Source organism: Agelaius phoeniceus, chromosome 3 (assembly GCF_051311805.1).
Source record: "Agelaius phoeniceus isolate bAgePho1 chromosome 3, bAgePho1.hap1, whole genome shotgun sequence".
In the NCBI taxonomy this organism is placed as follows: Eukaryota; Metazoa; Chordata; class Aves; order Passeriformes; family Icteridae; genus Agelaius; species Agelaius phoeniceus.
Genome location: NC_135267.1, coordinates 68,780,810 through 68,798,990, shown reverse-complemented (window position 1 = coordinate 68,798,990; position 18,181 = coordinate 68,780,810). Strand labels below are relative to the sequence as shown.

General features: G+C 36.2%; 1 protein-coding gene across 1 annotated transcript; it reads left to right on the top strand.

The window, feature by feature from the left end:
- The first annotated feature begins 114 nt into the window (after positions 1-114).
- EXO1 (exonuclease 1) lies at positions 115-17,895 on the top strand. The gene is made up of 13 exons (XM_054630055.2): positions 115-312; positions 2,634-2,753; positions 3,633-3,756; positions 4,513-4,650; positions 4,875-5,087; positions 6,436-6,623; positions 7,457-7,553; positions 8,120-8,336; positions 9,277-9,532; positions 11,230-11,695; positions 12,194-12,295; positions 15,376-15,569; positions 17,367-17,895. Exons 1-13 carry the CDS (start codon positions 152-154, stop codon positions 17,506-17,508), a joined length of 2,418 nt encoding a protein of 805 aa, XP_054486030.2. The 5' UTR covers positions 115-151; the 3' UTR covers positions 17,509-17,895.
- The last annotated feature ends 286 nt before the right edge of the window (positions 17,896-18,181 follow it).

Sequence of the window (18,181 nt, the reverse complement as noted above, 5' to 3'; positions counted from 1 at the left end):
AGCCGCAGGAGCTGCTGGTGGCCCTGGCGCGGCCCAGCGCCCCGGCTGTGAGCTGAGCTGGCCCTTGAGCCTAGATCGAGAGCGAGCATTGAGAGCTCAGAGCGCTCGGCTTTGTGTTGGCTCCTTTCCTTGTTTCCCGCTCTGCGGCATCATGGGCATCCAGGGCCTGCTCCAGTTTATCAAGGAGGCTGCCGAGCCTTCCCACGTGAAGAAATACAAAGGAATGACGGTAGCTGTGGACACCTACTGCTGGCTGCACAAGGGCGCCTATGCTTGTGCTGAGAAGCTGGCCCGGGGAGAGCCCACGGATTTGTAAGTCTTTCTTATGTTTCACTCTCGGCCCTTTTGCAAACTCAAGTTTTGTCAACTTGGTGTTTCTTGAACTAAAAGCTAAGTTACAGAAGTTTCGCTTCTTGCTGTTGATTCTGAATTCTGAGTTGAACTCTTTAGAAATGGAAATTTTTGGCGATAAATAAACAGCTTTCCAGCTGTGCAAAATAAATTTTTAAAATGTATATATTGGGGAAAAACTCTTTTTTTTTTTTTTTGGTTGAAATACCCAAGGCTGTATCAGTTAGGTTTTTTTTCCTAGCATAAATTGCTCTCAACTATAATCTAATTTTTCTGATGAAATTCTGTACGTGGAATTCTTTTCACTTCAAATTTAATATTATTTTCAGACACCTTTTTTGTATACAAAGAGACTTCGTAAATACTTCTGTGATAAAGGTTGTAATGATGCTAAGGAATTTTGAGGGATGTGTTGTGGTCTGAATAAGGTGTAAGATTTTTTGCTGAACATACTATGCTCTTAGTTAAAGTAGCTTTTCTAAATCACGTTTACACAGTTATATTTCTAGGGAAGGAAATGCACATAAATTTGTGGTTATATTTCAGATTCAACTCTACACCTTAGATCAGGTTTGCATTTCTTGCCCATCTCTGGAAATGTGGCTTGAACTCTTGTTTTAGATTGGATATAGGTAAGGCTGGAAGGGGCCACAGGATGTCATCTCATGCAGGCTCCCTTAGAGAACAACTTGGGGTTGTGTTCAGGTGGCTTTCCTCAGAAGGTAGAGACTTGAAAATCTCTCTGGCCAACCTGTTTCTGTGCTTGGTTACTTGCACAGCAAGGAAGTTGTACTTATATTCTAGTGGAATTCCCGTGGTTTGGTTTCTGCCTGCTGCCTCTTGTCCTATTGCTTGGCACCACCCAGGGGCCCTTGGATCCATCAAATGTTTGATTGGAGCCAAGAGAGAGCTGGTGCTTTGCGAATGGATTCAAATGTTTACTGATGCTTGTGTTAGTTTGAAGAACTGTGCAGTTTCAATCCAACCCTGTCTTGAAGGTAGTGGAGGCTCCTCATAGTCCTGAGAATAGGATACACTTCAGCTGAGGAAAAAATTGACTGTCAGGAGAAGTAGTCATAGGAAACTTTGGAATGGTTGAATTTGAATACATGAGTACTTTATGGGTAAATCTTGTTCCCATGCACATATGATCCTAGACTGGCACCTTAACTATAGTGTAGAGTCCTTTCATACTTTAAAATTCATCTGGATGAAGGTTTATATAGCTACAGTGGTATTTGCTCCTGTCTTTCAAAAATCATAGTTATTTTTCTGTAGCTCTAAATCTAGTTTCTTCAGTGCTTGTATCCTTGCATTCTAAATGCTTCCAAATCCCACTCTCCTTCTCCTCCCTTCCTCTGTTGATAGGGTTGCTCTTGCTGTTTTAAACAGTGTCCTTAAAATAAAAAAAATAGATTTTTTTTCCCTTTGGGCATTGGATCTACAATGTGCTTGCTTAGTGTTCACAGCAGTTATTAGATTCTAGTTCTGTGCTGCTGATAAAATGATCTCATACAGATCTGTAGAAATTACAGGTAGGCAGATGAGAGGTCTGAGGGAATAAATAACATCTGGAACACCCAACAAATATTTTTTCAAGGGATGGTTTTGAAGACTGGCTGGTTGCCTCCTGAGCCATATACTATCTTCACAGTTTTTACAGAAGGGAAGTTTTTCTGACTTTTGGAATATTTTCAGTGCTGTGCCTTTATTTGTAGTGTGGGAAGATACATTTGTATCTCTTGTCTATAGGATATATCCAGTATCTGGAGGGAAGAGTGGATAGTTCTACAAGGAGAGATTAAATAACCCCATCACTTCCAACTCTACCAAAGTGCATTTAGTCTGCATTTCTGGGGAAAGGCAGACTTGTGCTAGTCTGCTTCCTGTTTCCCTGGCCATTGTGAATTGACTTGCTGAAAGTAGAAAGACAATCCATGTTTTAACTGGTTAAATTTTTGTCAGTACTGAATCCTAATGTAGCACAATCAACCAAATTATACTTGAATTCTTATTTCATTTTGTCTGGGAGAGAGGAGCAGTCAACCCAGTTCTGAATTGGGAAGTGGATTGTTTCTCTCGGTAAAAAAATCAACCAAACTGCATTCAAGTGTTCTTAGTTTTTTGTGATGCTAGGGGAATGTACAGCCTGTTATGATTTTTGAACAATAATTAGTCCTAAACTTATAGCTCTCCTTTCCTGCAGCTGGAAAATTGTAATAGACTTGTGATTAACAATAAAGTTTATCTCTCTTTTCTTACTTTTGTTATTGTTGATACAGTTATGTAGCTTTCTGTATGAAACTTGTTCATATGCTCCTCTCATTTGGAATTAAACCAATTTTGGTATTTGATGGATGTACCCTACCCTCTAAGAAGGAAGTGGAAAAGGCACGACGAGAGTAAGTACCAAACTGTATTGATTTGCAAGCAAAGCAGTTCTGTTACTACAGTAAAAATCAAAAACCCTCCAGCTAAGAAATAAGTTCTGGTAAACCCCCCTGCAAAGTAGTGTGATATTTTTTAATTTACATCTAAAATCAAACAAACTTCTTAGAGGTTTTATTCCAAAAATAGAGATGCACTTCATAAATGAAAGCCTTTTTATAAAGGAAGGAAGTAAGCCTTTGAGCAGTAGTTCCTGTAATGTATTAGAGGCTTTTAGTTTACCCACACTTGTGACCTCTGGACAAAAATATTTTTTCCCAATATAATTTTATTTCAAAATATTACCCCTGTCCTCATCTTTCTCTACAACTAACAAGATAAAGTTGTTTCAAATTTGGATTCAGGTCCCTATAAATGGGACTTTTCACTGAAGCTATGAGAATTTTTCAGTAGTGGTTGTTATTTATGAAGTCTCATGAGACACGTGCTTTCTTCAGCATGAAATGAACAATTTCCAATTTATGAAATTAAGTAAATTAGGTTTTCTGTCCTCTAAATCAATAACTATCTAGTGTCAGATACTCCCAACTCCCACTAAATCTATTTTACTGCAAGCTGAGTGGGTGCATTTCTCCTTTTACACGGCTGATTTCAGTTGCTATTTGTCACTTTTTTCTGAGAAAATATTATCAATTTCAACATTCAAATCTAGTTGTCCTTGTCTTTGCAATGACATAGTCATTCTTTTGTTTTAAAAAATTATGCAGTAGCCCAGATTTGGAAGGTGTTATGATTTTCCCCCCTTTCTTACCTGTTTCTCTTAGTCCCTTCTGCTGTTTGTTTTTTAAATGAACAATAATCTGAGATTGGTGATATTTTTATCTTTCTTTTAGGAGGCGTCAAGCCAGTCTTCTGAAGGGGAAACAATTGTTGCAGGAAGGGAGACTGTCAGAGGCTAGAGAATGTTTTGGGCGAAGTGTAAATATTACCCATGCTATGGCTCATGAAGTTATTAAAGTAAGTTGTCAACATTATTGATAATGCCAGTTAAAAAAAAAATCTCTGCAATAGGTAGCATATCCTACTCTGCATTTTTGTGGCTACATCACTGCTTATTTTATATAGGAAAGAAAAGTATTCCCACCTGCTCACTCTGTAATTGACTTGCATGTTATTGGATTGTGTTAGGCACAATTAACAAGCTTGAAGTTTATTATGCCCATTTGTATAAATAATGATGTGTCAAACAAAACACAGCTCTTCCTACCGCTGTGAACTGAATTTGAGCCTGTTTTACTTTTGCAGCACAAAAAAAACCTAATTTTTTTTTTTTTGCATTTTTCCCTTGTCTAGTTTCTGAGCATAGACTACAGAAAAAAAATTGGCTGATTAAAAATTGTTCTAGTAGTTTTTTGCAGTACTTTCAATGCAGTCAAAGGGTATTCATTAAAAAGTATTAAGTTTGTTCTAGTACTGTTCTCCTTTGTCCAGAATATAACTTGCATGAGTTCAAAGCTGTCGCCTGTGGTCAGATGTAGTGGCAATAGTGTTATAGGAAAAGTTGTTTTTGTAAACCATATATAGACCTAAACTGCTTTAAAGTGGAGTTTTTTAATATGAAGTATTGGACTCTTACTGGGGGCAGGATGGGTGTGTGATTAAAAAGGTCATGGTTTTGGCTTTTTAATGTAGAGGTTTTTATGCTTTCAGATCTCTTAGGTTAATTACTGAAAATTAATGCAAAGTACTTGTGTGCTTCTTGTTTATGTACAGGCTGCACGGGCCCAGGGAGTTGACTGTATTGTTGCTCCTTATGAAGCTGATGCTCAGCTGGCTTATCTTAATAAGATTGGCATGGTTCAAGCTATAATTACGGAAGACTCTGATCTTTTAGCTTTTGGATGTAAAAAGGTATGGAAGAAAATACTAATAACCTTTACCTCTTGCTGATATCTGAAAAGCAGGGTTTGAAGTTGCCAAATGTGTTTGATGTATCGATTAACTCTTCTACAGCAAGTGTGGGAAACAGAAGAGATGAGAATAGCACTTTTGTGCTCCTCTCTTGTTTCCACCAAGTGCAATGAACCACCTTATATGGGTGAAAATTATTGTTTTCACTTCCTCTTAATTTTCAGGTGTTTCTGAAAATTGACAAGTTTGGAAATGGACTAGAGATAGATCAGACTCGACTGGGAAACTGCAAGCAGCTTGGAAATGTATTTACAGAGGAGAAATTCCGCTACATGTGTATTCTTTCTGGTTGTGATTACCTCCCTTCAATTCATGGAATTGGGTTAGCTAAAGCATGCAAGTTACTAAAATTAGCCAGCAATCCAGATATTATAAAGGTAAACTCAGTTTTGCTTTGAGTTTTGTTTTTTAGCAGTCTATATCAGTATATTTGAAATTTAACACTGAACTGAAAATATGAAGCGTTCTTGTCTTCCTTCATTTTGAGGAGAGTACTAAAAAGTATTTTTAGTATTCTTAAAAAAGATGTTGGCCTAAACTTACTCAAGTGTTGAAGCTGATATATATTTATAAGAAAAATATCAAAGTAAGCTTAGATAAAGAATTGTTTTAATCCTTCGAGGGTATATTCTGTTTGAAGGGAAACTTAATTTTTAGTAAGACTTTGATATTTTTCATACTCCACCTCCTCCCCCCTGCCCCGTACTGCTTTCTTCTGCTTCTGTGGATTAGTTACTAGAACTGCTCAACGAACTGTAACTTCTGTGTAAGTACAGATTTATCGGGGGGGGGCAGGACTGCTCCTCCATACATATTTCTTGGCATACGTATGGATATGGACATTTCTATATTAAAAACCATATGGAAGAAAAGTGTGATATGATGCCAAACAAATTAATTGGTTTTTTTCTTGTTCAGTGTATGAAATTAAAACAAATCTTGTATTAGGAAATACAGAGGCTAAAAGGATGGAAATAACTACTTCTGTAAGTAGTATGGGTACTTCTGTAAGTAGTATGAGCTATTCTAATAAGAATAGCTCATGGGTCTGTCCTGAAGGAGGTAAATCTAATCCATAAAAGCATTTTAATATGCAGTTTAATTAACTTAGTGTGTTATCTTCTTTCTTAAATTACTTGTGTGTTTTAGTGTATTTTATCTTTTTCTCTCACAGACAAAGAACTATAATTTTTAATTTTAAAGTGTTTTGTATCATATAGAGCAGACATCAAAGTAACTGGTTTTGCTTTTGAGGAAGTAAAAGGGGAATTTTGCACGTTTCCCGTGCAAATCATTATTTGCTTTAATGTATCTCTGAGCAAAATACCAGAGTTTATTCTGGTTAGTTTTGCTTTTTGTTCCTTTTTAAGAGCACCCACATATTGCTTATATGTCCTGATAATATGAATGATAAAAATTTCATGTGCATTAGCTTAAATGAATACACCTTAAGGGGATTGCTTTTCTGATCACATTTTTTATTGATTTATTTATTGATGGAGATATAAAAATTGAATTGTTATTTTTGTAATTGTAGACAATTTGAGTGGGAAAAGAATGTACGGAGTTCTATTTTCTTTCCTTCCCCTATTTATGTTGAATCTGCTTGTTGCAGTAGGACACTCATTCTACATTTAATTATAAGCAAAGATAATTAATATATGAAGTGTATTTAAACTTTCACAGTGTTAAAATGAAACAGTTGAGTAATTTTTTTTTTGACAGGTTATCAAGAAAATGGGGCAGTACTTGAAGATGAATATAACGGTACCAGAAGAATACATACAGGGTTTTACACGAGCTAATAATACATTCCTGTACCAGTTAGTTTTTGATCCTGTCAACAGAAAATTAGTTCCTCTGAATGCATATGGAGATGATATTGATCCAGAAACACTAACTTATGCAGGACGGTATCCTTTGTGTTTAAAGGGCAGAATGGGGAAATAAGGGTGAGCTGATGTGGTATCTTACAATTTTCATTGCATCTGTGGTGTACTTAGATTTTTTTGTTGCATCGCTGCTTTGTCTAAAGTCTGGCTTTTCTGCAGTCTTAAGCTTTTGTGGGGATTTTCTTCTTTTCTCCGATTTTAATCAATTTTTTTTAAATGCATGGGTAACTAAATGACCTCTTATTGATACAGGCGGAAGTTATTGATCTGGTTGTTTTCTTTAGAAATAAATTGTTTAATACAGTTTAAATATAAGCTGACTGCTTTGTGGCTATCTTCAATTTCTGCCTGTGTTGTGTGTTATAATCTCTTCCAAGTTAATTCTTGCAGTTTGTGCTCAACTCAGTCTCTAATCTTAGCATTTCCTGTTATACCAGATCCCACTTCCTACAGAAAAGGTAGCATTTTGCCACATCTGTGCAGTGTAAATATCAACATGTAAGATTAGGAAAATGAAGGAAGAGAGGGGACTGCTAAAGTAGTTACTGGCTTTGTATGTTCATGCCATCTGATCTCTGGCATTTGCAGAAATTAGGATGGAAATAGTTAGTGCCTCTGCTGCTGATAATTGAAGGATTTAATATTGACTTACATGATCTGCCAAAGGCTGCAGATCTATTACAATTGCTGTTACATCAGATTGAGCCAGGAGTAGTAGTATTAATCCTTCAGGTTAATATTCTAGCCATCCTTTTTAGCCAAAAAATGGGAAAGCGGCTGTTCTAACTTACATTCTATTTCAACAATTGTACCATGAAACATTCAGATATTTTCCTTTACTATGATGGGAACAGACATTTTGGTGATGATGCTGCTTTTCAAATTGCTGTTGGCAATGTTGATATCAATACAATGGAACAAATTGATAATTATAACCCTGACATGGCACAGGTAACATCTTTATTATGAAGTTAGATATTAAGAACTTGATGTGGGTCTGAATGTTAATGGGAAAATGTGATTGTTATCCACAAATGAATTGTCAGTGAAAGCTCTCATGGCATTACAGAAACTGTGTGCTTCCACACACGTAATTCTCATTTTTTTAAAGGTAAAGTTTTATTTTTCATGGCATTTAATATCTGTTTTCCTTTCCTTATTTGCTAAGTCCTTAAATTTACTTACAGAAGTAACTGGTTTAAAGAGAAAATTCTCAAAGAGTCTTGGATTTCTTCCAAGAATAATCCTCAATTGTTTCCTGAATGGAAATAAATTTTAGACTTTAAATTTAGTCTGAGATGAGCAGTTAGTCACCTGTGCCATATTGAAATGAAGATATCATGGGGCACAACAAAAAGTATGAAGAGCATGAGAATTGTGGGAACAAAAAAAATGTGTGGACTATGCCACTAGATGTACAAATGTCAACATTTCCTTCCTTGCATGCTGAGTCAAGAAATCATATATAGAAGGCAAAAGTATAAACCTGTGTCTTGGTTTTTAATTGTTTTTTGTAGCCTGTACAGCAGAGAAGTTGTAGCTGGAATGACCGACATGATAATAATGTCAATAGCATTTGGAGCAGAGAATACAAGTTTGGCCCCACTGAAGATCCTGCTCCTCCTAAAATGCATTTCCCAGAGAAACCATTAACCAAAGGGATGGAGAAAATAATTAATGTTAAAGGACTAAAGCTTGCAGGCAAAGAGCTCTTGCCAAAAAGGCCAAGGAGTGGTATGTTTATATTAAATAAGTATATGAACAACAGTAGAAGGCTGTGTGAATAGAAAAGAATTTATCTTGTACTTTATGGTATGAGGCTTTAGAGGCTTAACTCTTGAATGTTATTGTCTGTATTCTGTTTTCAACAAGCTACAAGACTAACAAGCCATAATATTAAAGCCTTGATGATGATTAAGGGTGACAGCAAACTTTCAACAGGACTTGATCTTAATCTTTGGTTTGCTATAAAACTCTGGTGGTATCAAATTCAGCTTATGTTTAATACAAGCTGTATTTTGATATAGTTTTGGTTTTAATTTCTATCTTAAAATGGCTTGTGAAGAAGTTAAAACAGCTTGTTTTCCTAGCATTGCTCTTAGGCCAGACTGAAAACATAAAGAATGTTTTCTGTACTCAGATTGTGCTGCATCTATCCCCTGTATAGGTGCTCTTTATGCCAAATTTTTCACTTTGTCTAGTGCATCTGTGTTATCTTGTCTTCTATGCCACCTGAGTTATATGTGCTCAGATAAACTGTGGGCTTGTAATAGAAGAGGCACTTTTTATTCCTACTGTGCTTTTTTTTAAGTGTTTTCCACTGCTTCCTTTGCTTTCTGATTATACTGCTGGAGTTTTCTTCTTTTCCTTTGGTACTCCTGGTATCTTCCTATTCCCTCGCTTATCAAAGTCTGTAGGTAGTTTAGCAACCTGCCTCTGAATCAAATGTAGTTTCATTGTAGTTGTTCTGCCTTCACTCCATCTATCTTTTCACTGAGTTATTTTCAAGGCAATGTACTAGAAAACAATGGCATTAAAGACATCTAAACTCTATTTTCTTACCAGACCTTACTAGTATTTTTAAGCCTGTGAGAGTAAATATGTAATGTTTAGTTATCTCATAACTGGTTAATTGTAGAATATGCTTTTACAGTGATGCTTAAATTGTCTTTAGATTCAGAAGAAGTCTCAGATGGAGATCTGTTGAAACAATATTCATTTTCAAAAACAAAAAGAATCAAGAAGGAGAATGATAATGATGGTCAAGCACAAAACAGTGTGTCAGCAATACAAAGCCTTGATTCTCCAGGCATTTCCATCACTCAAGAAAGCTCTAACTCCCTACCCAGAGTTAAAAATAAATTTGCTTCATTTTTACAAAGGAAAAACAAAGAGAAGGATGCTGTAATTGTTCCAGGAACAAGAAGCAGGTATGCTTATGTCACATGTTTTCATGAGTAGCAAAATATCATGTGCTGTCCTGGTTGCTAAAATGGCCTCAATACTGGAAATAGGAAAAGTGCTACCTCAAACTTTTTATGCAACTGTATTGCATCTCAGCCGAGATGGTGGATCCTTTGTGCCAGGAATGTTGTCTTTTGGGGGACTGATAATGTTCGTTTTTTTACTGCCAAAGTGAAGACTGACACTATTCATAGAATGGTTTGGTTTGGAGGACACCTTAAAATCATCTCATTCTAACCCCCCTGACATTGTCAGGACACCTTTTTCTAGACAAGGCTGCTCAGAGATCCATCCAACCTGATCTTGAACACTTCCAGGGATGGGCATCTGCAGATTCTCTGGGTAACCTGTTCCAGTGCACTACCACACTCACATTCACCACAAGGTGAAGAATTTCTTCCCAGTATCTAATTTCAGCCTCCTTCAACTTAAAATCATTCCCTCTTGTCCTGTCACTACATGCCCTTGTGAAAGGTCCCTCTCCAGCTCTCCTTTAGGCTCCCCTGTAGGTACTGCAAGGTGTTATAAAGGTCTTCTGGAACCTTTTCTTCTCTAGGCTGAACAGCCTAGAGAAGAAAAGCTTTCTCAGCTTTTCTTTATAGGAGAGGTGATCTGCCTCTGTGATCAATTTGGTGGCTCTCAAGAAAATAGTTAATATCTCTGGGTATCAAAATTAATTACGAATTGGCTGGGGTTTTTTTCCAGGTAAAGGACATGTGATATATCTCAAAAAAACAAGGATAGCTATTTGTGGCAAATATATGAGCAGTTAATGAATTCATGGACTTGACGGGGCTTTTTGTTTATTGCAGTAAAGCTAAACCTGGTCATGCTCAATGACAAATATCTATTCCTAACCCATCCCATTCAGCTGACACTACTGATCTCTGCAGGATCACTTTGAGAACAGGGACTTTGTTAGGTTTGAGGTTTTTTTTCATTTAGTCCCGTTTGGTCACATCTACTTGAATTTGTTTTACAAAACATTATCACAATTAGGTCTGTTATTGTGTAATTTTTATCTTAAATGATCTGAATATTTTTGAGCAGTGCAATTTTACGGAATAGTCTTAATACCTTCGTTGTAAAGCACATCTTTCTGAGCTGAAAGTTTTGGAAAGTTTTTTTATTGCATGAAGAATTAAGAGCTGTCACTGATTATAGGTTCTTGCCTAATCCTGTGCTCAGTATTCTCAGAAACTGCTACTATAGCATAGAAAAAAAAGTAGTAAGGTGCTATTTTCTTTGATAAGTGGTGCTGAAGTATTTCTAGCTTTACTAGCTAGCTTTATCATCATTAATTAATATATTCTTAAATTTGGTAGGCTTTCTAGATTTTCCTCATTCAGGGGAAGAATCTTCTTAACATTTCAGTCAAAGAATACCTTCTTTTAGAGATGCTTTTTCCTGTGTGGCTTGTTTTGGGGGGGGGGGGGGGGTGTTGGGGTTTTTTTATTTGTGTTTGTTTGTTTGGGGTTTCTTTGGTTGGTTGGGTTTTTTTGCTAAATGTCTCCCTGAGGGACTTTTCCTGTTGCCAGAGTAATTTGTCTGCAAGTATACCTTGAAAATAAAATTGATGGATAGAGACAATGATGCAAAAGAGTATGTCATCATCAAAAACTTTCTTCCCCCTTGATTTCACCTTTTTTTTTTCCTTTTTTAGGTTTTTCTGCAATGATGCAGATATGTTTGACTGTAGAGCAAAGAAGGAAGCTGGTGATCTAACTCAGGATGCTGAGCAGGACTGCCAGAAACAGGAAGCAAAACATGTAGCTGAAGATGTTTCTAGGTTTTCAGAAACTGAAAAATCATCACGGACTGTCTTTACACCTCCTGGAGAAATGCAGAAAAGTTGTTCCCAGGGGTTTAGCAGCCTCAAAAGTAACTCAGGAAATCTTGGTCTACCTCACACTGTATTTTCACAGCAGTTTCACCAACAGAGAAACAACTGCATTGTATCCCAGGAAGATCAGATTAATGCAGCAGTGTGTGATGAATCAGAGGAAGAGTCCTCCCCCTTAATAGAACTGGAACAGTCATCACAGTCTCATGGGTCTTCTGAGCCATCAGAATGCAGTTTGGAGTCTTCAGAAATTCTGCAAGTGTCCAACAACAGTTTAGGTGCAAAGGTAAGAAAATTAGACATTGTTTCAGCATTTGTTTTCACTTTAAATTATAAAAGAAATTATTTAGTCAAGTCTCCTTTTCAGAATGGTGCCCTACAGATGACGTAGCTTATGCTAACAAAACTTATCTCTAAAGAGAATCACAGGATGATCATATTCTTGTCATTGCTTAACATAATTGTACAGAATGGATTGACATACTAGCTTAAATAAAATCTGTTCTCTGGTTTTAGTTTATTTTGAGTTTTCTGCTGCTATCACTGCAGTGCCTCATAAACACACCTGGTATGCAGCCTTTTGTTCTCTGCTTTTAGTCCCTGAAGTGCTTTCAGAAGCATATGCATGCCTTTGTAGTGTTGCTTGCTAAAAGCCAGGTTTTTGTATGAGTTCTTAGAACTGCTGAAAACGTTGTAACTTAAAGTATATACATGTAGCTATGAAAGCATATATTGTGTTTACAAAAAGACAACTTGTTTTAAAAAGATCAATTTTCTCTTGAAGGAATCTAATTCTAGTTCAAAACTGAATGATGATCGATGTTCTCTGTCTGTGCTATTTTCTGCTGGTCAAACTAACAAAAAAAATACAATCATAAAGACCAAGGTAAGAATTCTTTTAATTTTATGAGCTTTACTAAACTCTGAAAATCAGTTTCTACTAGTTCATTTTAGAACTTGTAATGAAAGACTTAAGCAATGTAAATGTTGACAAGACAAAGCTTTATTCTTGTTCATCTACCCTGGAGCTGGGGTGAAATATAACCAGCTATAATTGATTAACAGAGTTGCAACTTGTCTGAGGACTTTAAACACTTCAGTGTAAAGTAAGGTAAGAAAATCCATTTCAGGTTCTATGATATAAATTGCAGTAGTGTTCACAGTCCAGATATAGTCACAAGATGCAACTGTAATTTGACTTCTCTGTGTTTGCTTGTACGTACAAGAATAAACTTATGTTCCTGTTCAGTGGAACATTTCTAAGAGCTTAATATATTTATCTAGTTGAAAACTTCTAAGACTTTAACAGCTCTGACTCCTTAGGTGTTGTCATTAGAATTGACCAAAAGATATAAGAGGCAGACGTTTTCTATGTATGCCCCCTAGTAAGCTTTTGTGTAGGGAGACTAAAAATCAAAAGCTTCTCTCTGCGAGACAAGAATATTGTGTGTTTTGTAAAATAGTGACATCTTGTGGTTATTGTTAGGAACTTGTTTTAGGAGCAAGTTACATTTGTATTTTGGAATATTAACATTTTTCCTGCTTTTCCTCAACAAGACTGAGCAAGGAAATTGTCCTGGCATTAAGAATTTTTATTGCTTTGGTTTTTAAGGCTGTGTTTAATATGTTTTACATTATTTTGCTCACCTTAGAAGGTATATTGGGAGAATGAATATATTAAATACTGGGGGATCACATTATGGAAGTACTGATGTAATATAGGCATTATGTAAAAACAGAATTTCAGCATGCTTGGAGCCCTTCAGAAAATGAAAGCTGCTGAAAATCTGTGAGGACAATAGGTTTAGTTTAAAACAAGTGACTAGTAGGAGGATTTCCACCGCTTATTGCCATGGTCGTGAGTTCTCTCTTCTTCTGTTGTGTGCTGGGAATAATAATTATAAAGAATTACGTCAGCAAACTGCTTGGCCAAAAAGTAACCTGACAGCAACAACCAAAAAGTCAGTGATGTGGTAACTTGGGCCCACCTAGACTCTTGGGCTCCTGTGAGTTGTCACACCAGTGAGACCATGGGAGAGCGAAGGCAGAGATAAGGAGCACAAGTTTTGGCTCAATTTTCTCTTAAAATTTATTAAAATCTTGTTAGGATGTTTATTAGGATCCTGCAAGCGTAAAAAAAGGGAAGTGTGTGCTGGTGTTAAATACAGCAGAAAATACCAAAGGGGAAAATGAATTTCAGATTTAGGGAGGAAGCAGTTAATCACAAAATGCATAATTTCTTCTGACTTCGGTAAGCTCAATATCAGCTATGTAGATTTACTTAGAGGAATTTAATAACTGGGGGAGGCAATCTGAAAAGTTTGTCAGCTCTTATAGTGATTCCAGTCCAAAGCAGGAAGTGCTACCTACTTAATTCTAATATCAAAACTAGTAGAACCTTTTTACTAAAAAATGTCTGTGATACAGAGCTCCCTAAGACCTCAAGTTTTTTCCTATGACACTATTTCAGCTGTGCTTTTTACTGCTAATTATTTTTCACAATTACTGTGAGCTCAGCAAAGAGTCTAATACTGATTATAGAAAAGAGCATTCTGCTCTGGCTTTAAATTTCTTAGCCTACTTTTGGGATAGCTAAATTAAGTTCTAACTCAGATGTAATTCAGAACTATAGGGACATGTAGGATTTAGATGCTTTATTTTAATCTTCCTAGTATTCTTGTTCCAATTTTTAGCTCACATTCTAGACACTTTTTTTCCCTCCTTGGAATACCAAGATCTGCTTAATATATTTAGGTAGAAACAGTGCAATTTCAATAATAGAATCATAGAATCATTAAGGTTGGAAGAGACCTTTGCAGTCAGGTCTAGCTATCAACCCAGCACTACCACATTCACCATTGAACTGTATCCTGAAGTGCCATATCCACATAATTTTTGGACGCTTCCCAGAATTGTGATCCTGCTACTTCTCTGGGCAGCCTGTTCCAATGGTTTATGACCCTTTGTAGGAAGAAATTTTTCTGAATATCCAATCTAAACCTTCCCTGGTGCAACTTGAGGCCATTTCCTCATGTCCTATTAGTTGCGTGGAAGAAGAGGCCAACCCCCACTTGGCCACACCTTCCCTTCAGTCAGTTGTAGAGAGTGATGAGGTCACCCCTGAGCCTCCTTTTCTCCAGGCTGAACACTCCCATCTTCCTCAGCTGCTCATCATCAGACTTGTGCTCCAGACCTTTCACCAGCTCTATTGCCTGTCTCTGGACTCATTCCAGTGCCTCAATGTCTTTCTTGTAGATAGGGACCAAAACTGAGCACAGTATTTGAGATGCAAAATAATATATAACAAACGTGTGTGGTGGGGGGATGGCAAAATGCCATGATGTTTCAGAAGGAACTAAGCTATGAATTCTCTTTGAAGAAAAGGCTGCTGAGATGTTCCAATTTAAGTCTGGTTGTATTTAAGAGAGAGATTCTGGCCAAGCACAGCTTTTCTGAGCTCCTGGTGTAGAAATTGGATAAGGAAGTCCAGGTAGAGGTTTAATGATCCTTGGGGTCATTGTATTGTTACCTGTGCTCTTGCTTATGGCTCTGTCTTCACGAAATCCGAGTGAGACTCACACGGAGCAATACCAGAGAGTTGATGCTCTTAAAATTCTGAAAGATGGCATCACATGAGAGCACAACAAATAGTCTTCAAGCAGATGAAAAAGTAATTATTCAGTAGGTTTTAAAAACTGAATTCAAAATAAATTAGTATTTACAACCTTAATATGAAGACTTATGGAAGCAGGTTTGCCAGTTACAGTTGCAGTATGTCTTGTGTTTGAGATACCATGTTTTAGATTATAGACTATCTAAATATACTTTGTTGTGGCATTTCAGATTGCATTATCTCAACACAATGAAAAATGCTTTATTTCTTTGATTATAAGCTTTGCAGCATGATATCTGTTGCTTGCAGGTTGTCATTTTAACCATGTGCACTGCAATTTTAAAATCCCACAGGTTCCTGGATTACGTAAATCTAGTAATATAAGGTCACATATGGTAACAAAGCTCAAGCCATTGATACCTGCTAAAGTTAGTGGACTAAGCAGGAAACTGTCACCTGTGCAGAAGAAAAAGGACTGTGATACTGAAAATAAGCTGGCGCTGCAATCCACTATTGGGGAATTCTGGAAAAGCTTCCAGTTTAAAAGGTGAGTTGCTTTAACCCTTTACTTAGTACACTGCATGCTTTTTTCTCAAAGAAACAATTTTCAAAACAGACTCTATACATGTTCTCCATACAATTCAGTAAGGATAACAGTGCAAGATTAGATATTTTCTACATAGGATTTATAACTTCCTAAGCTTGATGTAAACATGAAGCATGGTTTTTTGTAAATATGTTTTTATAATTAGTTTTTTCTTTCCAACCAGGAAAAACTCTAGATAAAATTCACTTACTGAATTTTATTGATAATTACATTAACTTTCCATAGTTGATATGAAAATCATTGCCATTGTTTGTCATCAAACACCAAAAATCATTTATTGACCTAAATGCAAAAGCTGCATTAAAGTTGCTAAATTTAATTGAGTACAAGACTGCTTCTATTTAACTCTATGTCACTCACATTTGGAGATGGCTGATTGTCAGAAGTATTCTGCTTTCAAGATGACAGTGAACTGATGGAATATTTCTGTTAGTCGGAGTATCTGCTTACAAGAGACATTCTTGCAAATTCTGTTGCTTTTCCTTGTGGAGATGACTTTTCTAATTTGAACTTTCTGCAAGGTTTGAATTTGAAGGGCAACTAATATTTTTAAAAAGTACAACAGAATCTGAAGTGTACTTATCCTGACTTACACTTTCTCCATGGGCTCAGATAAAAACTCCTGGTAGCAAGGTTTCCCAGCTTTAAGTAGCAATCTCAACTTTGAATAAATAAGTCTTATTTAAATAAAAGTATTTTCACTAACTTGAAACCAAATGTGAGTAGGACAAAAGTATTCTTTGCACTGATTAGTAAATGTTGATATTGGTGAGCGTGTGTTAATTCAGATGAATGTATTTTAGTAAGTTTGGGCCTTAGGGTAGATTATTATAAATATACAACTGTTTTCTGTTTAAAGTATTACTTAAAGTATTTACATTTTTAGAAATTTTACTTTTTATTATCTTCTTATGGGGTGTAAGAATGATTTACAGTTTCAAGGAGGAAGTGAAAGTGTTTTTGTATCTATTGCTTGACCTCTATTTGGGAACGTCTGACCAGGGTTGCTCACTGGGAGAAAACTCATAAATTTGGATTTATCAGAATACAGGCAGATAGACCAGTGTGAGCCTAGGTGGCACTCTCTGCTGATGGTTGCAAGACTTGGCTCCCACCATGCACATTTTATCCATCCAATTTTGGCTGGTTTGTAACCTCTGGCTGTTTATACTGGGGATATATATTTTTCTATTACTTCTATGTAAGCAATAATTTCTTAGCTTTTAGGGGATTTTTTTTCTCAACACATTTCACAAATTGGGCTTTTTACTACTAGAACTTGCTTAGCTCTATTTTTTTCAGATTTTAAGATGTTTCTAAATTAGCCTTATGTTTTAACAGTTGTTACCTTCTGGCAAATACATCATGTGGGACACTAACCTGTTCTGCCTCAATGTCAAGGCTCACAGGCTAATAATATAAAACTACACCTATTCAGAAGACCTAAATGTTAAGGAAGCAGGTACAACCCCAAGCAGGATGGGGTACATACAGTCTTTCATAAGTAAAGCTAACAGCTACCATTCTGTCACTTTCAGTGAAGTTGTTCAGTTGTACTAAAATTGAAATTAAAACTTTTCATCAGAATTTTTTTTTTTTTTTACTTTTTCATAGGTGTAGTGGGTAGTTAGGTGATGGGTCTTGCTTTGTTTTAACCTGTATATTCTTACAGGCCTGTGGTTAGAAACACAAAATATCATTCTTCAATTTTGTTTTGTCTTTGGTTTTTTTGTGCAGAGAGTATGAAAAACTTCCTTCTTGTAGAAAGTCAGATCCTCTGTCTCCAATCAAAGATAATATACAGCTGACTCCAGAAACAGAAGAAGAAATCTTTAATCATCTGGAACGTAGTCATGTTCAAAGAGCTATATTCCAATGAACTGCATGCTGTTCATGATGGGATGGATTTTCAATCATTGTCAAAATTTACCTTTTGGTAAATTTCATCAATATATATAAAAGATGCTTTGAAAACCAGCAATGTACTTTAGTCTGACTAGTGATTTATCATCTCTTTTATAAAACCATGAATTCAAAGGTACCGTTCTATACTGTCTGGAATAAAATAATTCAGATTCCTCTGTTCTTTTAGTCAAAGTCCCCATGCTAAATTTTTGTCCAAACACTTCTAGTTGCCCCTGGGCATTTGTGTGTCTCACATACAATCCAAGTTTCTACAAGAGCAGCAGAACAAGTTTGTGTCTTAATTTGTAATAATTAATATTTTTTGCCTCTTTCTTTTTTCCTCTTGAGGTTAATCTGGATTCACTACAGGTTTAAAACTGCTGTTAAGTGTGCATGACAGTCTGCAGTATACTTCCAGCAGTCTGATAACTATTTCTTTTCCCTATAAGGTAAGATCTGCTCACTTGACAGTTGGCTTTCTGTTTGGTTCAGTCGTGTTGGCGGTAGGAATAACTGGGGAAAGGAACTGCAGAAAGGAATATCACAAATATCTGATCCCCAAATTGTCACATTAATAGGATGCAATCCAAAAAAATATAATGTATTCTTCAGTTTAACATGTCTGTTTCACATTTATATTCTCCAAC